At 38.7% G+C, this 18578-nt stretch overlaps 1 protein-coding gene across 2 annotated transcripts; it reads right to left on the reverse strand.

Moving 5' to 3' along the window:
* Positions 1-2757: 2757 nt before the first annotated feature.
* Positions 2758-8957, reverse strand: LOC149111824 (uncharacterized). 2 transcript variants are annotated; one of them, XM_089290456.1, is made up of 4 exons: positions 8835-8957; positions 6487-6715; positions 5659-5780; positions 2758-5175 (listed from the first exon to the last, which is right to left on the reverse strand). In XM_089290456.1, the coding sequence occupies exons 1-4, from the start codon at positions 8862-8864 to the stop codon at positions 4975-4977; spliced, it is 582 nt and encodes a 193-aa protein (XP_089146582.1). In that variant the 5' UTR covers positions 8865-8957; the 3' UTR covers positions 2758-4974. The 2 variants fall into 2 exon arrangements, with proteins under 2 accessions (XP_089146582.1, XP_089146581.1); XM_089290455.1 differs by lacking the exon at positions 8835-8957 and adding an exon at positions 8104-8781.
* Positions 8958-18578: the final 9621 nt, after the last annotated feature.

Here is an 18578-nt window from a genome sequence, read left to right on the forward strand (position 1 = left end):
TTACAAAAATGTTTTCATTTTGTCTCTGCCAAAGGTCATGTTCGATGATAAACGTATGTAAGACGCATTTACAAACTAAAATATCTGTAAATCAATTCGTAAGTCATCAAGACTCTAACGAATGAGGAAGCTAAAAATCATTTTCTAAAACCCAAAACTAAGGAGCCACTAAAGTTTGTATCCTCATCAGGCATAAGAGGCGGTAAATTTATATCTGTTTACAGTTTTACAGCTCAATACCGTGCTTCGTTTGGAAACTAGCGCATTTTGAATTTCAGAGTTATGGCAGTGTGTGACAAAAGGATACCATCGCGTTTGTCGGAAAATATATACTTAGCTCATGATTTTTAGCCTTTCAGAGAAGTTAAAGCATTGGGAAAAGTGTTTATGCAAATGTTTTGTTGTTCAGTACAGATAGTCAGTCGCCTAGATAGCCAAATTAAGTTCCAGGATGTTTACACTATTTTCCGGACCGCCATATTGGTGTATCATTGAGATACACAACATTGACAGTAGTTTGGCGCTAAAAGACTGCATCGATCAGCACCCTCTAAGAGAAAGCTCAAGTCGGATTTATTACTGGCAAGATTCGTCAAGCGAAGTAAGCACATGCTCTGCAAATGCAAGCGCGGCCTGGAGCGATGACAGTCACACGACAGGAGGCGCTTTTCCACGCGTAAGCTACAATCATACAACGTTTCTAGGACACAAAAAGATTAATGAAACCGTATTAACTTTAAAAGCTTTTTCTTGGCGATATCACAATTGGCCAAGTTAATTTTAAAATATCACGTTGAAAACATAAAAAATAGAACATTGAATCCCGGGGATACTCTCAGAAAAGTTGGGTGGAGGGGCGCGGCCCGCCTCCAAAAACCCTTACCCTATTTATGACCAAAATCTGCGACATTCCCTACCCTATTTATGACCTGACTAAATATTCGATACAATATTTATGACTTGACCATTAAATCAAAACCCTGTTTCAGACCTGCGTTATAATACGCTCCCTAGTTCAGACCAATGTTAAATTACCGTAAACATAATTTGTGGAGGGCTACTCATATCAAGGCCAGAGTGCAAAATGGTCAAAATAGGCTAAAATCGATACCCTATTTATGACCAAAACGGATGAAAAACCATACCCTTTGGGGCCGCACATACCTATATATCTCATATAAGGGAGTACCCCCTCCGGGAATGAGTTAAAGCATTCGACCAAAAGGATTAAAAGTATTTTTAATCCCGCATACTGGAATGCAACCATCTCGATCTCAACTCGTGAATAACAACTTTGACATTTTAATGTTAAAAAATCATTTTCATTCCTGAGAATAAGAATAATGCTTGATGCATCGAAACGTCGGTTAACAATACTTTTAATCTTCCTTTAAAAATTAAAAAAAATGCCCGACAATTTAAGTTCAAGTTTTTTGATCCCCTTCTCCGCAAAAACTATGAACTGAAGATCAACAGAACAACAACAACAAAAAAAGAACCGATGATTAAGATTGGGAAACTGTAAGATGGGTAAAAATAAACTTGTTTCATGCTGCGACACCTAAGACAGAACAGAAAAAAGCGAATGCTACAGCGATTTTGGCGCGCGAAATGACGTACTCTCAAGTAATAAATTCAGAAACAAGAAAAATATGGAAAATATAGCCCGCGCGGCAGGACAAAATTAACGTTTCCCGTGGTTATACGGGTACCTCGATTATAAAAATTGTTCATTCGGGGAAATACGTGGTATTCAGTAGTTTCAAGGTTCACATGCAGCGAGAAATTTGACTTGCTTATTATAGTTTCATTATTTGTTGATTTTTTTGGCTTTGATTCCTGTAATTGCATTAGCTTTTAGTATCAGTTACTTGGTTGACGTCCAACGTTTTCGGCTTAACTATTGTTAGTTGGACAAAACATGCTTTAGCTTTTGACCCTATCTATCTGAAGCAATCTGCCAAGCTACTTGAACTGGTCTGTGTCACGTGAGGGCAAAAGGACTTTCTCGCTTTCCTTCGTTTAAACATACATAGATACATACATAAACATACATACATAAACATACATACATAAACATACATACATAAACATACATACATAAACATACATACATAAACATACATACATAAACATACATACATAAACATACATACATAAACATACATACATAAACATACATACATAAACATACATACATAAACATACATACATAAACATACATACATAAACATACATACATAAACATACATACATAAACATACATACATAAACATACATACATAAACATACATACATAAACATACATACATAAACATACATACATAAACATACATACATAAACATACATACATAAACATACATACATACATAAACATACATACATACATAAACATACATACATACATAAACATACATACATACATAAACATACATACATAAACATACATACATAAACATACATACATAAACATACATACATAAACTTTATTTGAGTGTCGGAGTATTTAGCGGAGTATTTAGCGGAGTATCTTGACGATCCTGAACAAATATGGTGAACACAGTTTTTTTTATTAAAAATTCATTAACAAAAGGTCACCGTGGTTTAATTTCTTTAACTACCATTTGTCTGCTTTAGAAGTTTGGTTGATAAGATGAATACAGCAGTTCCATATTTCGTTGCCTTTTTTTATATATTCCTCTAAGCCACAGCGTCAACGAAAAGATAAACGTGTCTGTAAAATAGTTTACACAGTATATCGTAGAGCGCATTTTATTCTTTAATTCAACGACAACATACATAAGTGCAGTACAATAATGATACACTGTCTACACCATTTACATTCAATACAACTAAAGTGACGTGACAGAGGTCTTAAGGTAAACAATGACACAGATAAATCACCAACCCTGAACAAGACCTAGGCAGTATACACTGAAAAGATTGCAAAATCCTTTCCTTTCGTAAAGGGGAATTGAAAACAAAATAAATGACCCTGTGAACAGACTCCGGCTGGAAGGAGCTGGAAGGGTCTGACCGCGGCTGCAAGGGTCAAGAAGAAACTGGGCGAGAGTGAAGTGGCCGATAGGGGAATGGGGTGGAAAAGATGATGCAAGAATAAACCAACAAGATAACAATTCGGTCAGTTACCATGGGATTACTGAAATGGATTAAGAACAACTAGCTTAAACTAAGAGCGAAAGCTTTTCAATATGTCTCCATCCTGTAGCTCCTTTATTACTGCAAATTAACTTTGCCTGCAGGTTGGCTAATTTCCTGCCCACCACCGAAGTTTACAGCAGTTTTTCGGGATCATCAAACGACTAGAAGAACGTGTATGAGTATTCCTTTGTTCCCTCATGATTGAAATGCTATGTTATCGTACTTAGATCAGAGCTTTCGTCAACATACACTTGATGGTACCTTATGGACCTTTCCGGCGATACGGCGAACATTTTGAATTCTATTGTTTGAAATAGCCATTATGGGATGCTTAGGGGGCAAATACATGCTAATTTACCCTCCTGAGCACCGCACAACAGCTATTTGAAACAACAAAATTCAAAATGGCCGCCGTATCGCCGAAAGGGTCCATTATAGTCTTAGGTGGAGAGAGCATAAAATATATAACAGCCAAACTCTTGAATGTAAACGAAAACAAAGGTGGGGCTGACCAAGGCCCTTTCCTCTTCGCAGTTTACATTAAGGAGACAGCCTCGGTGCCATGTTAGAAATGTGATATATCAAACGCGGGCTTCATAAGAAAAAGGCCAGTCTGCCCTGTCGGAACCGCTCTATTCGAAGTTAAACATGCTACACCACAAAGTAACCATATTTCTCGCCCTCCTCGAGTCAAATTAATTGACCGTCCGTGAGTTCTATCTGTTTAGTTTTCCTTCCACTCATGGATCACAAGAAAACCACAATCTCTTGCACTTGATTTAAGGCGGGACTTAACCTAAAATTCTGAAAGAAATTCGAAGTTTTGTTTTTTACGGAACTCGAATCTTGAGGTATTGAAGTTTTATTTTGACAAGTACTGTTACTGTAAGTTTAAAGCTCGTTTTCTCAAAACGAGTTATTTTCGCCTTCTAGAAAAGATATCTTGAGAAGGATTTATTCAATTGAGCTATTCAATTGAGGACATTATGCTCAAAGGTTTGACGCCTTTAGACTCACTGTTAGACTTCACAGACTCTAAACAATACTGTCGATAGCGTGCTTTTTTAAAAAATAGAGCTGTTGCAAAATAGACGGTGATGACAAGGAAATACAATAACGGTGCAAAATGTTATCAGACAAGATATCTCTCCGGGGAAAAGGAGTTATCATTATAACCAAAGATATCCCTTTATCCTGATATCTAATGCTGTGAAGATAACATGATAACATGATATCGTGATAAATTAAAGATATCATAGAGATATCATGATATCTAATTTTGAACGCGATGGCCCGCCATAAACTCCCACCTTAAACTTAACAGCTTAATTCGTTTAGTTAAATTAATTATCTACTTCTTATACCTGATAACACCCACTTTATCTGATCATAATCTCTTGCCTTTTGCCCAATACTTGACTAACACAGTGTTTCGTATTGCATTGAGAAAGTCGCTAAAGGTGCTCAGAGTTTAAACCCAACGTATAAACTACTTAATTACATATTTAAAAGAAAGAACATGTATATATGTACAAGTAAACAACTGAGACAACTATATATATTGACCTCGCTTTGCAATGTTATTAAAACTTAAAGTTGCAAGTACGTGTACCAGCACCAAATAGCCCGCAGCTTTAGTTAAAAGGCATTTAATTTACATCAAAAGTTAGAACGTGTACAGGTAATCAACTCAGAAAACTACATCTATTGACCTCGCTTTGCCGCGATTTTTTTTTAAACTTAAGATGCCATGCATAATCACCGGAAAGCCCTCAGCCTTAGTCCATCCATTACTTTTCCGGATGATGTGTTTAAGTAGGGGGGTTATACTTATTGACAATGAACAAAGCCTGTGGATTTGGATAACAAGGATCTTCCATTGTTACTAGCGTTGCATTCTTTTTGCCGTCACTTCCCAAATACAGCGCCGGCGTGGTGTAGGGTTTGCTTTTGAACATTGTGTGGCCCCAGTAATAGTCGGGTACAAAAATGGAACCGCTAGTTGGAGTCGACTAAAATGAAAGAAAAAAACAATAACAAAAATATTACAAGCTTAATTAGTCAGAGGTCATCACCCATGAAACATGAAAAGAGCAAAATACTGAATAAGGACAAAAAACGAAATAAAAGTTCTCACCCCAGACATGTCAAAATTATGTACTATCCACGTCCTGCATGTCATATGCATCTTTATTGCAAAACGGATGAATTGTCAGAACAAATTTGGTCTTTTGGTCTTTCTTAAAATTAAGGCCTTAAAGTAAATTCTATAAACGTTTTCAAGATCGGTTAAGGTACACACAAGTAACGTTATCGGTGCTAACTTCACTAAAATATCTTGGAAGTTGTGACGCCTCAAACTTTATCACACTAGAGGAAGAGATGCATGGAGCAAGCCAGATTATAGTACCCTGGTTCAATAGTAGAACAACAAGACTTTTCTTAATCCTCGTCACCTCAAGTGAAACGATTTTTTTAAAATTATAATTACTTACGTTGACAATGACGTTTTGACCTTCCCCTTTTGAAGTTATGTAGAGGTATTTGTCTTTTGGCCCGTCACCATTGTACACTAAGTGAAACTCATTATTCCCTACCGATTTTGCTTGTATCATCGCTGAAAGAAAACACATTTATTACGTACCATACTTATTTATTTGTTAGTGTTCTAAGTTTAGGACATAATTTAGCTGTTGCTGGAAGTAAATCACGGGCCAGGTTGCAGACTAGCGAGAGTGCTGGTTTCAACGTTTGTCACTTTTCGGTGAATTTTTCTGATTGTACTGTTTGTCCTTCAGTTTAGAGCTTGAGTAATCTCACAAAACACAAAACATTATAATAAGCGCTAGCCATCCTGCAGGTAGCGTTCACCAGCCTTCGAACAACGCGGCCCAGAAAGGGCCAGGGTACTGATGTAGAAGCCGCAACTAATGTTAGACTAATTGAAGAGTGAAAGAATGTGAAAGAAAGAAGGTGTCCTTTTTAAAACTTCTAAAGATACTGCGTGCAATCCCCGTGAGCTATTCCAGCAGTGTCACACAGAGTAAGTACCCAGAGTGGTTATTGTTGATGCCACAAGGACCCAGGCTCCCTTGTCTCGGCTTCTCGTTACAAAAAAATAAAATAAAATAAAATAAATAATAATAATAATAATAATAATAATAATAATGGTACTATTACTTACTAACGTGGCTATCAATGCTACCGTTGCAAGTTACTTTCTTGTCAGTAGGCCAGATCGGTTTTTGTTAATGCTACCTGGTCTCAGCTCCGTTCTCGCAGCTTCTCACAGCAAAATTGAATGTTTCAAAAAATTTACTTACTATCGCTGCTAGGAAAGCCACCACTGCAAGTTACTTTCTGGCCAACTTTCTGCATCAACCCGTTGCTGACAAGGTTCCAGAAGCGATAAGAGACGTCTTTCTTGATGGTGTGAGGTTTCAAATCCGGAGGAGTTGGTCCCTGTGATCCCATTATCGGATACCCAGGAATCACATCGTGACATGGATGGATATGAAAACAACCAGCCTCTGCATGACAATTGCTGTGTACCTGCAATTTCACAAGTATATAAGGCACAAAGCATCGTATTTCAACGCCTCTTCAAAGCACTTTGGGATTTTCTAAGATCTTTTACGGTAAAAGCTTTTTGAAACTGTAATGTGTTTTCCTTAAATCCATTGTAGATTGTGTTCCGCAATTTTCATGAACCCCACATCTGATCTGACAGTAGCCTAAGGCCAGCTTTTAGTTTGCTGTAGATAGTTCTCTCTGTTGTTGTTGCTGTTGTTGTTGTTGTTGTTGTTGTTGTTAATATTGGTTTTGTTTTTGCAATATTCTTCAAATAATCGAATGCCTGAAACAGGCTAATCTGATGGAAGAACAAGCCAGCCAATTTTTTCTAGGGGGGCATATCTAAGAGAGGGTGGTAGGTGTTGTTTGGAAGAACGTGTATTAAATAGTTTTACTTTTAGTAGATAACCCTCAGTTTGCTCTCAACAAAAAGGCACATTTTGTAATGGTCTTGACATGATCAAACGTCATCAAATTAGCTACTTTAGATCTTGGCCTTCATTAAGTCAGCAAATAGTGCACAATGAAGAAGATTTAGCATACGGTGATGAACGAATCTTCAAACGGCACTAACTTGCACGCGAAGACTTGACAAAAATAAGAATTCAGTCAAAAAAGCCTAAATTTGGCTGCTATCTCAATGTCAAACGACAAATTTTCAGTTTCACTCTCTGTTTCAGCTTCACAGCGTAAATCCTTCTTTTTTTAAAATTTCTGAAGAAAACTCTTCAAGACGAGGGGCTGGCACCGTACAATCGAAATGCTCCTCCATCGGCTCTTTAAAATACGAAAGGCGCAATCAACAGAAACTCTGGCAGCGGTCAGCTCTCGGTTGAAGGAAATCTCATCTCGATCCCTAGTTGCTTCGGTAAAAGGTTTTTGTAGCCATGGTCCAAGGGAATAAGCGCTATCCCCGACGAGATACAGCCGAAATTCATGATGACCAATCTGTATAGTAGGACTTTTTAGGACTTCGTTACCTTCTGCACGTCTGTACAATGTGCTGTTTCTCAGAACTCGGGCATCGTGAAGACTTCCAGGACATCCGGCGGCGAAATCTAGAAACAGTTTGTGGCCGTCAACCACCCCTTGAACTACAAAATCATACTGCTGATACCTGCTAAAATAATCGACAGCGCTTTCATCGGGGGCTTTTATCTGAATATGGGTGCCATCAATCGCCCCAGCAACTCTAGGAAGATTTGAAAGTTCAGAAAATGTTTCAACAACAACAACAACAACAAAAACCACAAAAACCTTTATTAACGTGTCTGGGGTATTTAGCATTGCTGCTAATTGGGGACACACAAAAAAGAAGTTATGAATATATAAAATAAATAATATGTCCTAGTCTCTGCTTCACTTACTGCAAATTTTATGTACTCGTTTCTCAGTTCAAATAGTGCCCCAGTAACATCTTGAACTGCCTCGATTACGGTACTTTTCCCTACACCACAGTTAGCGCCAATTGTCAAGTACGAGTTTCCGTGTGCAAGACGGTAAAGACCAAGTGCGAGCACTTTTTCTGGAGGAATGCAATCACGCAACGAGGTGTTTTGCCGCAGAAGAAAAGAGTGCAGCATATTGAGAAGGGTATTAAAGGTATTCCTATTCATTCGTAGCTGGCGTTCGAGGTAGTTTGGAGGAATTACAAGATTCCTGAAGTGTATCTCAAACCACGATCCGTTTGGTCGTGGCAAACGCCAGCGGTATGGATTGTATCGTCTTCGCCGTCTATGCTCTCTGATCTGACGCTCGTATTCCAACAACGCTAGCTGGATATTTAAGTTATGAAGTCTGTGGATACAGTGCAGATTGTATATTTGCCACTCTAGCCTGCATGCAAGTTAAAAGCAATAAAACTCCAACAATAGCGAAAGCCGCATCTCGTGGTTCCATGATCATGCACTAAATGTTTAATATAGCGTGATATCGTGACACCCTTTTAGCGGGAGCGGGAAGGTTTCCCTTTGTTGGCACATTGACGCGTGTATGACAGGAATGTAAATTGCGTGCGACCGTAAAACATAACAAAAAATATTTACCGGAAACAGATATTTGTCTGAAATTTTGTCAAAACAAAAACAATTTTGTCCACCTGTTTTCCTTTTGATTGCTTGGACGCCATCTTCAAATGCCGTTACTCTGTAAAATAAGTACGTTATATAATTATTTCAGAATCTCGATCCTGAGTACTGAAACCTCGCGAATAAAAACCCACGGGGTCACCTTTTATAATTTCAGTTGATGTTCCTGTTTACATGTTTTAGGGTCAAGCTCATCTGTTCTACTTTTAATTTTGATTAGGCGCAGCACAGGAAGTTTTAAGCCCATGGCTTCTGAAACAGAACAGCTTAAGATTAGTAGTGGATAACACGATATGAGTTCAGGTATATCACTTGCCAAAGTCTAAATTGTGCATGAAAATCGATCCAGTAGATTAACATTACTTTTACTACAGTTTAAATATATTTGAGACACGTTTGTTTGTTTCTTTGCTTGTTTCTTTTAGGTTTTGTTTTTGTTCTCTCTCGTTTTTTGTTCCCTAGGCACTTTGGTGGAATGTATTTCACTGACCTTCCCAGGTTTAAAACAGAAAATTTCACAAAAGCCAATATTACTAAGTTAATTAAAACGCACAAAACTCTGTGATCTGGCTGATTAAAGATTACTCCCACCAGACAAATTCCACGCCAGACGAACGAAGATAAGATTACAAAAATCTTATTCATTCTGCTATCCCATTAACGGTTTATAACGGTTTTTTTTTGTTGTTGTTTTTTTTTTTTGACTGAATTCCATTTTCTGGGAAAAGGCGCCAGCCATAACTACATCAGCCTAAATACACCACTCCCTCCCTTCATCGTCTATCCAGCAATCTCTTCCCTTTCCTCAAACGTCATAGCTTAATTGACTGACAGACAGCTGGGGAATTAGAAGTAATGGAGATAATTATTCGATCGTTCGTTTCCTTTCTTTTCCGCTTACCTATAGTAAGTAACATGCTATAGCTTAGGCGTGTTTAAAACACGAAATGGCAAAATGGCGAAATGGCACTTTAATTACATATTTTCGGGTAAAGCTCATCTGTTCTATTGTTAATTTGATTAGGTGCAGTACAGGAAGTTTTAAAGTCATAGCTACTGAAACTGCACAACAGCTCAGTTAAGATTAGTAGTGGCTTAAACGACATGAGTTCAGGTATATCACTTGATAAAGTCTGGAATGTGCATGAAAATCCAGTAGATTAACATTTCTTTTACTACAGTTTAAATATATTTGAGACACGTTTGTTTGTTTCTTTGCTGGTTTCTTTTAGGTTTTGATTCTCTCTCTCTCGCTCTCTCTCTCTCTCTCTCTCTCTCTCTCTCTCTCTCTCTTTCTCTCTCTTGAGGTATGATGGGCGCTTTTGTAACTTGGATTTCTCTTTCGCTTAAAAATCGCGATTTTATGTCTTTGAGGCCTGGTTTTCGCATTGTTTTTTTTGATATGGCACACTGTCATCATTGTGCTCTGTGAAAATATTTACGGAGCATTGCAAATCAATTTTTTTTATAGCTCTTTAAGACTCCCTCGGGTTACAAAAGTTTCCTATGTCCTGGAAAGAGGTCATTTTGCGTGGAAAGTCATGAAATTTTGGCCATATATGGGTATTAAGGCATTTACTTCATGCAGCACAATTTACTCTTTTTCCAACGTAAGAATTAAAGTGGTTATTGCGCCTTGTAAAATTTTGAGTTTTTCCGTATACAGTTTCATGTCGAGTCGAGGTTTCCAATTCGATTAAACGCCTAAACGTACAAAGCAAAATTCGAAACTTAATTTCACCTTTATTATTGGTCCAAATTTGACAAAAGTCATGTAAAAGGTAAATATACTACTGTACTTTACGCCTGTAAAATTTGGCACCGTTTCGTTAAATCGTCATTTAAAAATCAACTTTAATTTAGAAGCTGGTATAAAAAATTTGTGAAGTTACGAAAGTGCTTTTTTTACAAGATGTTCCATCATCGAGAGATACAAGGTTTCTGTTAATGAAATATCAAATACTTCGGTGAACAACAAGCCGTAGTAAAGTGCTTTCGTCACTTGAAATTTGAGAGCATTGTGACCAGAAATAAGTCTGAAATAAGACGATTTTGCCTAAAAAAGAAATCAGTGTTCGCAAAACCTGCGTATACGCCATTAGACCCCATTTCTTCTTTTCAGCCAGGAAAGAAGCAAAGTAGAATTAAAGAGAACCTAGATAAGCCTAAACTTCACTTTCTTTATTTTCAAAATCTCATGTTAACTACATGTCTAAAAGCAGAGTACCGAATGGTCCTTCTAAAAATATGCGCGTTGTCGGTAGGTTGTACGGGGTGAAGTAGACGCTCTAAGAGCGTTTACTCGGGCTTCGTACCACAGTATCAAATCGTGCTTTACGAAAACGCGTATTTGGACACAATAAAAGCAAATTAAAGAATCAGGATATTTTAGCACAAGAGTTCCGCTTAGATATTTACTATTCAAGTTGCTTCGTTGAGTATCCTCCTCATCCTATCGCAAGTTGTGAGTTTAAACCATTTTGGTTCAAGAATGAAGCACAGCTGTCTACGCATTGATGGAGAAGTTGTTTGCAAAGAATTTTCGAGGTCTTTTTCAACTTATGGCGATTACTTTGTACATGCTGGCAGAAATTGTACGAAGTTTGTTTACTGGTCGTGGCGGTCCGAGTACTGAATTGTGTAGCTGAACATCTTTGCCGCGTTGCGACCTTAAACCAGTCATATCTCCTTTGGAGAGCGAATAATCCCTTTCGAGGGAGCCAAAACGAATCATGATAAACTCCTTCGCGAAAGCAACAGTCCTGTGACTAGGCTCAAATTGCATTGCACATAATTTGCATAAACTTTCAAGTTGTGTATTTTGCGGATAACTTCCAAGAATTTGCGACCTTAACACGGATTATGAAGAAATATTCAAGCTACATATTTTTATTGAATCAAGGCAAGAGTATTTTTAAAAAGGACTCTCACTGATAAGGGAAGATGCCGCATTCTGTTTTGCTATTGATTTTGGTTTCATGCTCGTCTCGTTCATGTCACGCAACATGATTTTCTTTTGCAGTCAGACACAGTTTTCTGAAAGATTTAAAGATTGCTAAGACTGCTAAATATATTTGAACTACTAGTGAAATAACTGGCTAAACTATCGTCAATGCAGATTTTCCTTAGGGCTTGGCAAGAACGTTGGTTCGTCAATAATCCCGCACAATTCCCCGCACAATCGAAGGTTTAATTCTCCCGCACAATGTGCCTCCAAATTCACACGTTATTTTTTTTTCCTGCACCCTACTAGAAAGCCGATTAACTTGGAGGTAAGATATTTAATTCAAGTTACCGAAAGTCTTAATTATCTTTACAACTTTGGAGATCGATATTTTGCGGGGTGCAAGAAACAAGTCGCATGTTTTTATTGAGCTACGAGTCCAAAAACGTTTTCGAATTTAGCTCGTTTTATTGCAATATGATTTGTTTTACTGCAGTGTTCTAAATAACAACAGCAGTAGCCACATACCGTCATTGACTGCCTATTTTTTGCTACTGTTTTCGTAGATTGAACTCATACCACAATCGGCTCAGTTGTTATCTCACGAGAACGTTTCGAGCGTGAACTTTGCTTAGCCGGCTGGCTTTTAAGCAATATAATTCGTGGACCAGCCTTTTTTGAAAACGATCGACATCGTTGTATGTGAGATGAACGTATAAGGTGCGACTCTTGCCAAAACTTTCTTCGCAAAAAACCGCATTCTGTCACGAAGAACGAGCAATGTCGCGTTTCTCGTCCCCAGTTTCTATGGTCTACGCATGGAACGCCTGGGACCATGACCCCGCTTTTGGCGACCAAAACGCTTGCATTTTAAGACTCGGGCTTTCCTACGGAAGCCCGAGCAAAAAGTGCATTTTTTTTGCAAGTAAATCAAACACAAGCATCTCTTTTCTGTTTTCTGTGTTTCTGCCTTTGCTCAAAATCATTTAGTGACTAACCAGAGTGGGTGTTAAAACTAAGACAGCTGCATTTTTTTAAATAACTCTGATAGACCACTTAATATTCTGAGCGCTTATTTTTGGCTTGTGTTTCCCCTATCTAAACACTTTCTTCAGTTTCTGTCTACATCGTAACAACAGTTCAACAAACGCTTCAGAAAACAAATTATATGACAATTAAAAAAACCTACTGCGGGACTCATTGTGTCACCTGATGATTACTTTGTTCAAAGAAAGTATTGGTATAATTAAGAAAAATAAATTGACGATCATGAATAGAGATGTTTAAAAAGGTAGTGCGCTCCTTAATTTCCGAACTTACTCACGCCCTATTAAAAATGTTGCTTTGTCATGCAAGAATCAATGGATCTAAGACCCACACATCCCCCTTCAGACAAGTTCTGCCCCTCTCAGTCTGGTAAACTATGAACAAGATGAATAATTGTAATTTATACTGCCCAAACTAGTAAGGATCTGCGCGCACTTCGACATAAATGTGTCAAACAATTCTCTAAGAAAAGCGCTGGCCTTACCGCCAACTTGTTTATCACGATAGTCTTAATCTTACGATTCTTATATACGTCTTATTATGAATCATTCTAAATGATGACAGAGTGTTCTGGTTCAGATTAATTAAAATTTGTGGTAGGGACGACGGTTATATTCAACTCTGTCTAGACTGTATTTAGTAACCGAGCCTTGAGACTGTATGGAACAACCCGTCGCGATAAGCCTCCCGTTTAGAAGTCGGTTTTTGTAATGACCCTCTACCCACTAATAAGTCCCTCCCCATTTTTTTTTCCATGAGGTCCATTTGGTGTGTTTTTTCTTAAACAAGTATACACTCAAACACATAATACAGTTTGCTACTCTTTATTAAATAATAAAGCTGCACTGCAGCCTTTTGAGTTGAAAGACGAAAACGGCGTGCTTAACATTTGAAATAAGCCCCTCCTCCTCCTCTCTATTAAGACCCCTCTCTAACAGGCCACCCGTTAATGTGTGATTTGAATTCCCGGATGAAGCGTAGGTGAGCTACGTGTTGTTATTTTATGACGTCTCCAATTTTTGTTTTGCTTGGAATATTTTGCCCCCATTTCGTATGTTTATCCTTTGTTTCAGTACAGATAATGTACACTTTGGACTCACAGTTGTGATTGGATTAAGTTCGTATTCGCACCTGATAGGACGGGACCTACCCTGTAAAATGTAGGAGCCGCTTTTAAGGTTTTCCTCGAACGAGTTATATATGTTAAAGATCTGCCCCTGTTGCATGGTACAATTGGGGGGATCTTTGAATATTTCGCTAAACAATGATTAAGTTTAGATTAAGTGCCAGTGTTAAACGAGGATGACAGTCCGTACATGGCTGGACGTCTACGTTTCTTGAAGTTTGTATATTTCCCGTTCTTTTCTTAATTTCGGTCTCGCGACCTTTTTTGCTTCACACTTGTTTCTGAAGGGCCCTTTATGCTACGCTTATAAGGGGACATTTCACCAGAGTAAAGCTGTTAAACTCATAGGTCTGCGGTTTCCGCTATTATCTGCGTGTAGTTTATTGACACTTCGGTCTTTTGCCATATGCTTGTTTTTTGTTTGTTTGTTTGTTTGTTTGTTTGTTTTTTGTTTTTGTTTTTGTTTTTGTTTTTGTTTTGTTTTGTTTTTTTTTGTTGTTGTTGTTGTTTTTTTTTTCCGGCTCATTTAAATTGCAAAAAATGCTTTAAGCCCTCTAAATGTTAGCTCTGGAGGGACAAAGGTTCAAATATTCCGTAACTATGTTGGTTACTTGCATTTTATGTTGTTACACCAGACCCGGCTGTCTGATAAACTGTTGCGACAGGTATAATATTTTTAACGGGTTATGACGGGTATAACATTTATCGATAAGTTTGTGTTAGAGAGACGTTCTTATGTTTCTTACGTCAACATCATCGAGCTTTTTGTCTGTCGATTGTTTTGCGTTTTGTATGATATTGTACGGTTTTGTTAAGGCAAAGCATTGTACTCTTGCTCTGAATGTAGGAGTTCTTCCTCTGATTGTTCATCCGGCTTTATGCCGTGGTCTTCACTGCTTCTATTTGCGATGTCGTCAAATTTGTTTTGAGACTGCTTATAGTCCTTCTTTCGTTAGGAGGCTCGTAGCCTTCTTTTAAACGACTTAACAATTCAATTTAAGTCTGAAAATTAGTGTTAGATTTCCAACTTACTTGCTGAAGCACCTCTTGTTCTGATCTGTTAGTAGAAATTAACATACCGAGATATTTTATCCTCTGCCCTTCTACAGTTTTAAGTTTAACATGGTACCTAAAGATGTCGCCAACCCGGAGGAATAAGTTTCGTTAAAATGCATTGTGGCTCGAATGTGATCGTAACTAAAACACCACACGAGTACACACGAGTACATACCAATGACATTCGAATACAAATCAGTAACATACGAGTACATACGAGTAACATTCGGAGACATAAAGAATCAAACGGTAACATACAGGTTACTTACGAATACATTGGTTACTTAACAAATAAAGAAGCCTAACCCGTGTATTTCACTGTGATAAAACGCGACAGGCATTTGAGAACATGAGGGAAATGTAGAAAACACGATCCGCAGGTGAGTGTTTTCTACATTTCTCGAGTGTTCTCAAATGTCTGGAGTGTTTTATCACAGTGCAATATACGGCTTAGGCTTCTTCATTTGCTTTATGAGCAAATTCCCACAAAAATCAAACAAAATCAAATTCCTTCGGCAAGGCTAGAAAATTCAAATTCACTCGTCTTTTGCATATAACTAGCTCCTAGCAAGAATGTAAACAGGCTGTAGTTTTTTCCTTGAAATAGCTTTGTCTTTCCGAGAAAAACGACATTTTCGATTTAACCTTCAGACTTAATTTTATGCAATTTAGCCAGTCCCAACTGGCTGAAAATCGGCTGAAAATCAACCATTTTCATTCGACTCGCATTTCGCAACCATTGAGCGCAGAAAAGTTGTGATACAAACAGCTTATTGCAGAACTATTCCTGGTCTAGAAAAGGACAATTTCAAAAATATTGGATTATTCTAATCATTTGACGGTAAACAAAACCAGAGTGTTCTCCAAAATTGAGTTAGTCAGTCGGTGAAAAGGATTGTCATTTTGACCATGTGCCATGTCTCACATGGCACATCGAAACGTCGGTTAACAATACTTTTAATCTTCTTTGAAAAATAAAAAATGCCCGACAATTTAAGTTCAAGTTTTTTGATCCCCCTCTCCTCAAAAACTATGAACTGAAGATCAACAGAACAACAACAACAACAACAACAACAACAACAACAACAAAAAGAACCGATGATTAAGATTGGGAAACTGTAAGATGGGTAAAAATAAACTTGTTTCATGCTGAAAGACAGAACAGAAAAAAGCGAATGCTACAGCGATTTTGGCACGCGAAATGATCTATTCTCGCTTAAAGGGGAACTTAGGCCTATTTTAAGAGAATTTTATATCAATAATTATATTACCTGGAGTATTTTGGTTTGCATAAATCTTACCCACGTGAAATATTTTTATTAAAAAATCGATCCAAAGTTTCGCGAATGACCCGCCATCTTGATTTTGGAATGCGGGAGCTCAAACGGTCAGCGGAACGTCGACTGACGTCATATCGTGAAACACGATTGCACGAAGTTCGCGGGCTTTTCAGTCGCAAAACTTTAGGAGCTGAGCTCATGAAATACTTATGTAGTTTTGTTTCCATATAATCTCGCTGTGGAACAGTGATAATGGTCCGCTGCTGCGTGCCTGGTTGTATTAACCATTCAACTAAGACGTCTAAGATAAGTTACCATCGCATTCCCAACGATAAAGGATTACAAAAAGCCTGGTTAGCGAGGATCGGAAGGGATACTCTTCCTCCATTACAAAACTGTTATGTGTGCAGTGAACATTTTAACGACGACTTGAAAGCACAGTTAATGCCCGAGCTAAAGGTCAAAAGATGTCTTAAACGTGATGCGATACCCTCGGTGTTTTCTTTCGGGCCTGAACCGAAGAAACTTAGAATAAGTAGCGAGAATCGTGAGAGCCGGCAGCGAGCAGAAGAGTTACGACAAGAGGTGAGTGTCGAATGTCGAACTCAGACTTGTATTTTTCTCAAATGTAATAAAATTTCCTGCACTTAAATTCTTGTCTAGTAGTATTTTGTCTTCTTTATTACTTCAAATGGCACTATCCTCATCAGTCGATCGATTAACGGTGAAGCGTTATATAGTGTATTTACACTAGTTGTATTAATTTGATTGCTAGGTGGCATTTTCTTGCTCTTACGATCTTTCGAGCTGTGCCGCAAAGCACCGGTTGTATTGATTTGATGGCTGTGACTAAATAAATTCTCAGTCAGTGAGTACCTTGGTATGCATTTTAAAATGCCAAATTCTTGTTCTTAAGATTTTTCGAGACGTGCCACAAAGCACTCCAACAGAAGGAGCTTGCATCATTATTGAAGAACCAGCTGAATCAGCCAGTTCAATGGCAACCAGCCCAGGGAATTTAAATGTTTCTTCGCAAGATGCGAGTACTCAGTGTTGTGTGGGAGCAAAGTTTCTGATTACCCGTTCTGAGTACACACAAACTGATCCCGTAGTTTCAACACCAGTGACACAGCAAGTCAAGACTTTTACTGATACTGGGACACAGGTTGAAATAATCAAGGAATCTCCTGATGGTGCTAACCCTGGCCCTTCTGGTCACAGTAGCCATGCAAAAGACGAAAAGGAAAAAATTGTGAGGGAATTTACCCTGGCTTTCGACCTGTTGATTGCAATAAATTTGACAAAAAGAAACAAGGATCGGAAGAAAATATAAACACTGACAGTAAACCAAAGAAACTTACCCTGTTTGAACAAGTCTATTCATCAGATGAAGAGTCCCCAATTGATCCACCATTGTCTCCCTTGGCTGTGGATGATGATGATGATGAGGAGGAGGAAGAGGAGGAGGAGGATGAGGATGAGGATGAGGATAAGGAAGAGGATGAGGATGAGGTTGAGAATGAGGAGGAGGAGGAGGATGAAGATGAGGATGAGGATGAGGAGGATGAGGATGAGGGGGATGAGGAGGATGAGGAGGATGAGGAGGATGAGGAGGATGAGATGGATGAGAAGGATGAGGATGAGGAGAATGAGGAGGATGAGGATGAGGATGAGGAGGATGAGGAGGAGGAGGAGGATGAGGAGGATGAGATGGATGAGAAGGATGAGGATGAGGAGAATGAGGAGGATGAGGATGATGAGGATGAGGATGATGAGGATGAGGAGGATGAGGAGGATGAGGATGATGAGAATGAGGAGGATGAGGAGGATGAGGAGGATGAGGAGGAGGATGAGGATGAGGATGAGGATGAGGTTGAGAATGAGGAGGAAGAGGAGGATGAAGATGAGGATGAGGATCAGAAGGATGAGGATGAGGAGGATGAGGAGGAGGAGCAGGATGAGGAGGAGGAGGATGATGAGGATGAGGATGAGGATGAGGATGAGTATGAGGATGAGGATGAGGTTGAGAATGAGGAGGAGGAGGAGGATGAGAAGGAGGAGGATGATGAGGATGACGATGAGGATGAGGTTGAAAATGAGGAGGAGGAGGAGGATGAAGATGAGGATGAGGATGAGGGGGATAAGGGGGATGAGGAGGATGAGGATGAGGAGGATGAGGAGGATGAGGAGGATGAAAAGGATGAGGATGAGGAGAATGAGGAGGATGAGGATGAGGATGAGGATGAGGAGGATGAGGAGGATGAGGATGAGGAGGATAAGGAGGATGAGGAGGATGAGGATG

This window comes from Orbicella faveolata, unplaced genomic scaffold, assembly GCF_042242905.1.
Source record: "Orbicella faveolata isolate gen_17 unplaced genomic scaffold, um_ofav_v1 contig_2, whole genome shotgun sequence".
In the NCBI taxonomy this organism is placed as follows: Eukaryota; Metazoa; Cnidaria; class Anthozoa; order Scleractinia; family Merulinidae; genus Orbicella; species Orbicella faveolata.

Excerpts from the sequence above, each read along its gene's own strand:
- LOC149111824 (XM_089290455.1), bottom strand. The coding sequence starts at position 8,352 with ATGAATAGGAATACCTTTAATACCCTTCTCAATATGCTGCACTCTTTT. Across the intron at positions 6,716-8,103 it reads ACGAGTACATAAAATTTGCA|GTACACAGCAATTGTCATGC; the intron begins GTAAGTGAAGCA and ends GTGAAATTGCAG. Across the intron at positions 5,176-5,658 it reads GTCAAAACGTCATTGTCAAC|TCGACTCCAACTAGCGGTTC; the intron begins GTAAGTAATTAT and ends CTTTCATTTTAG.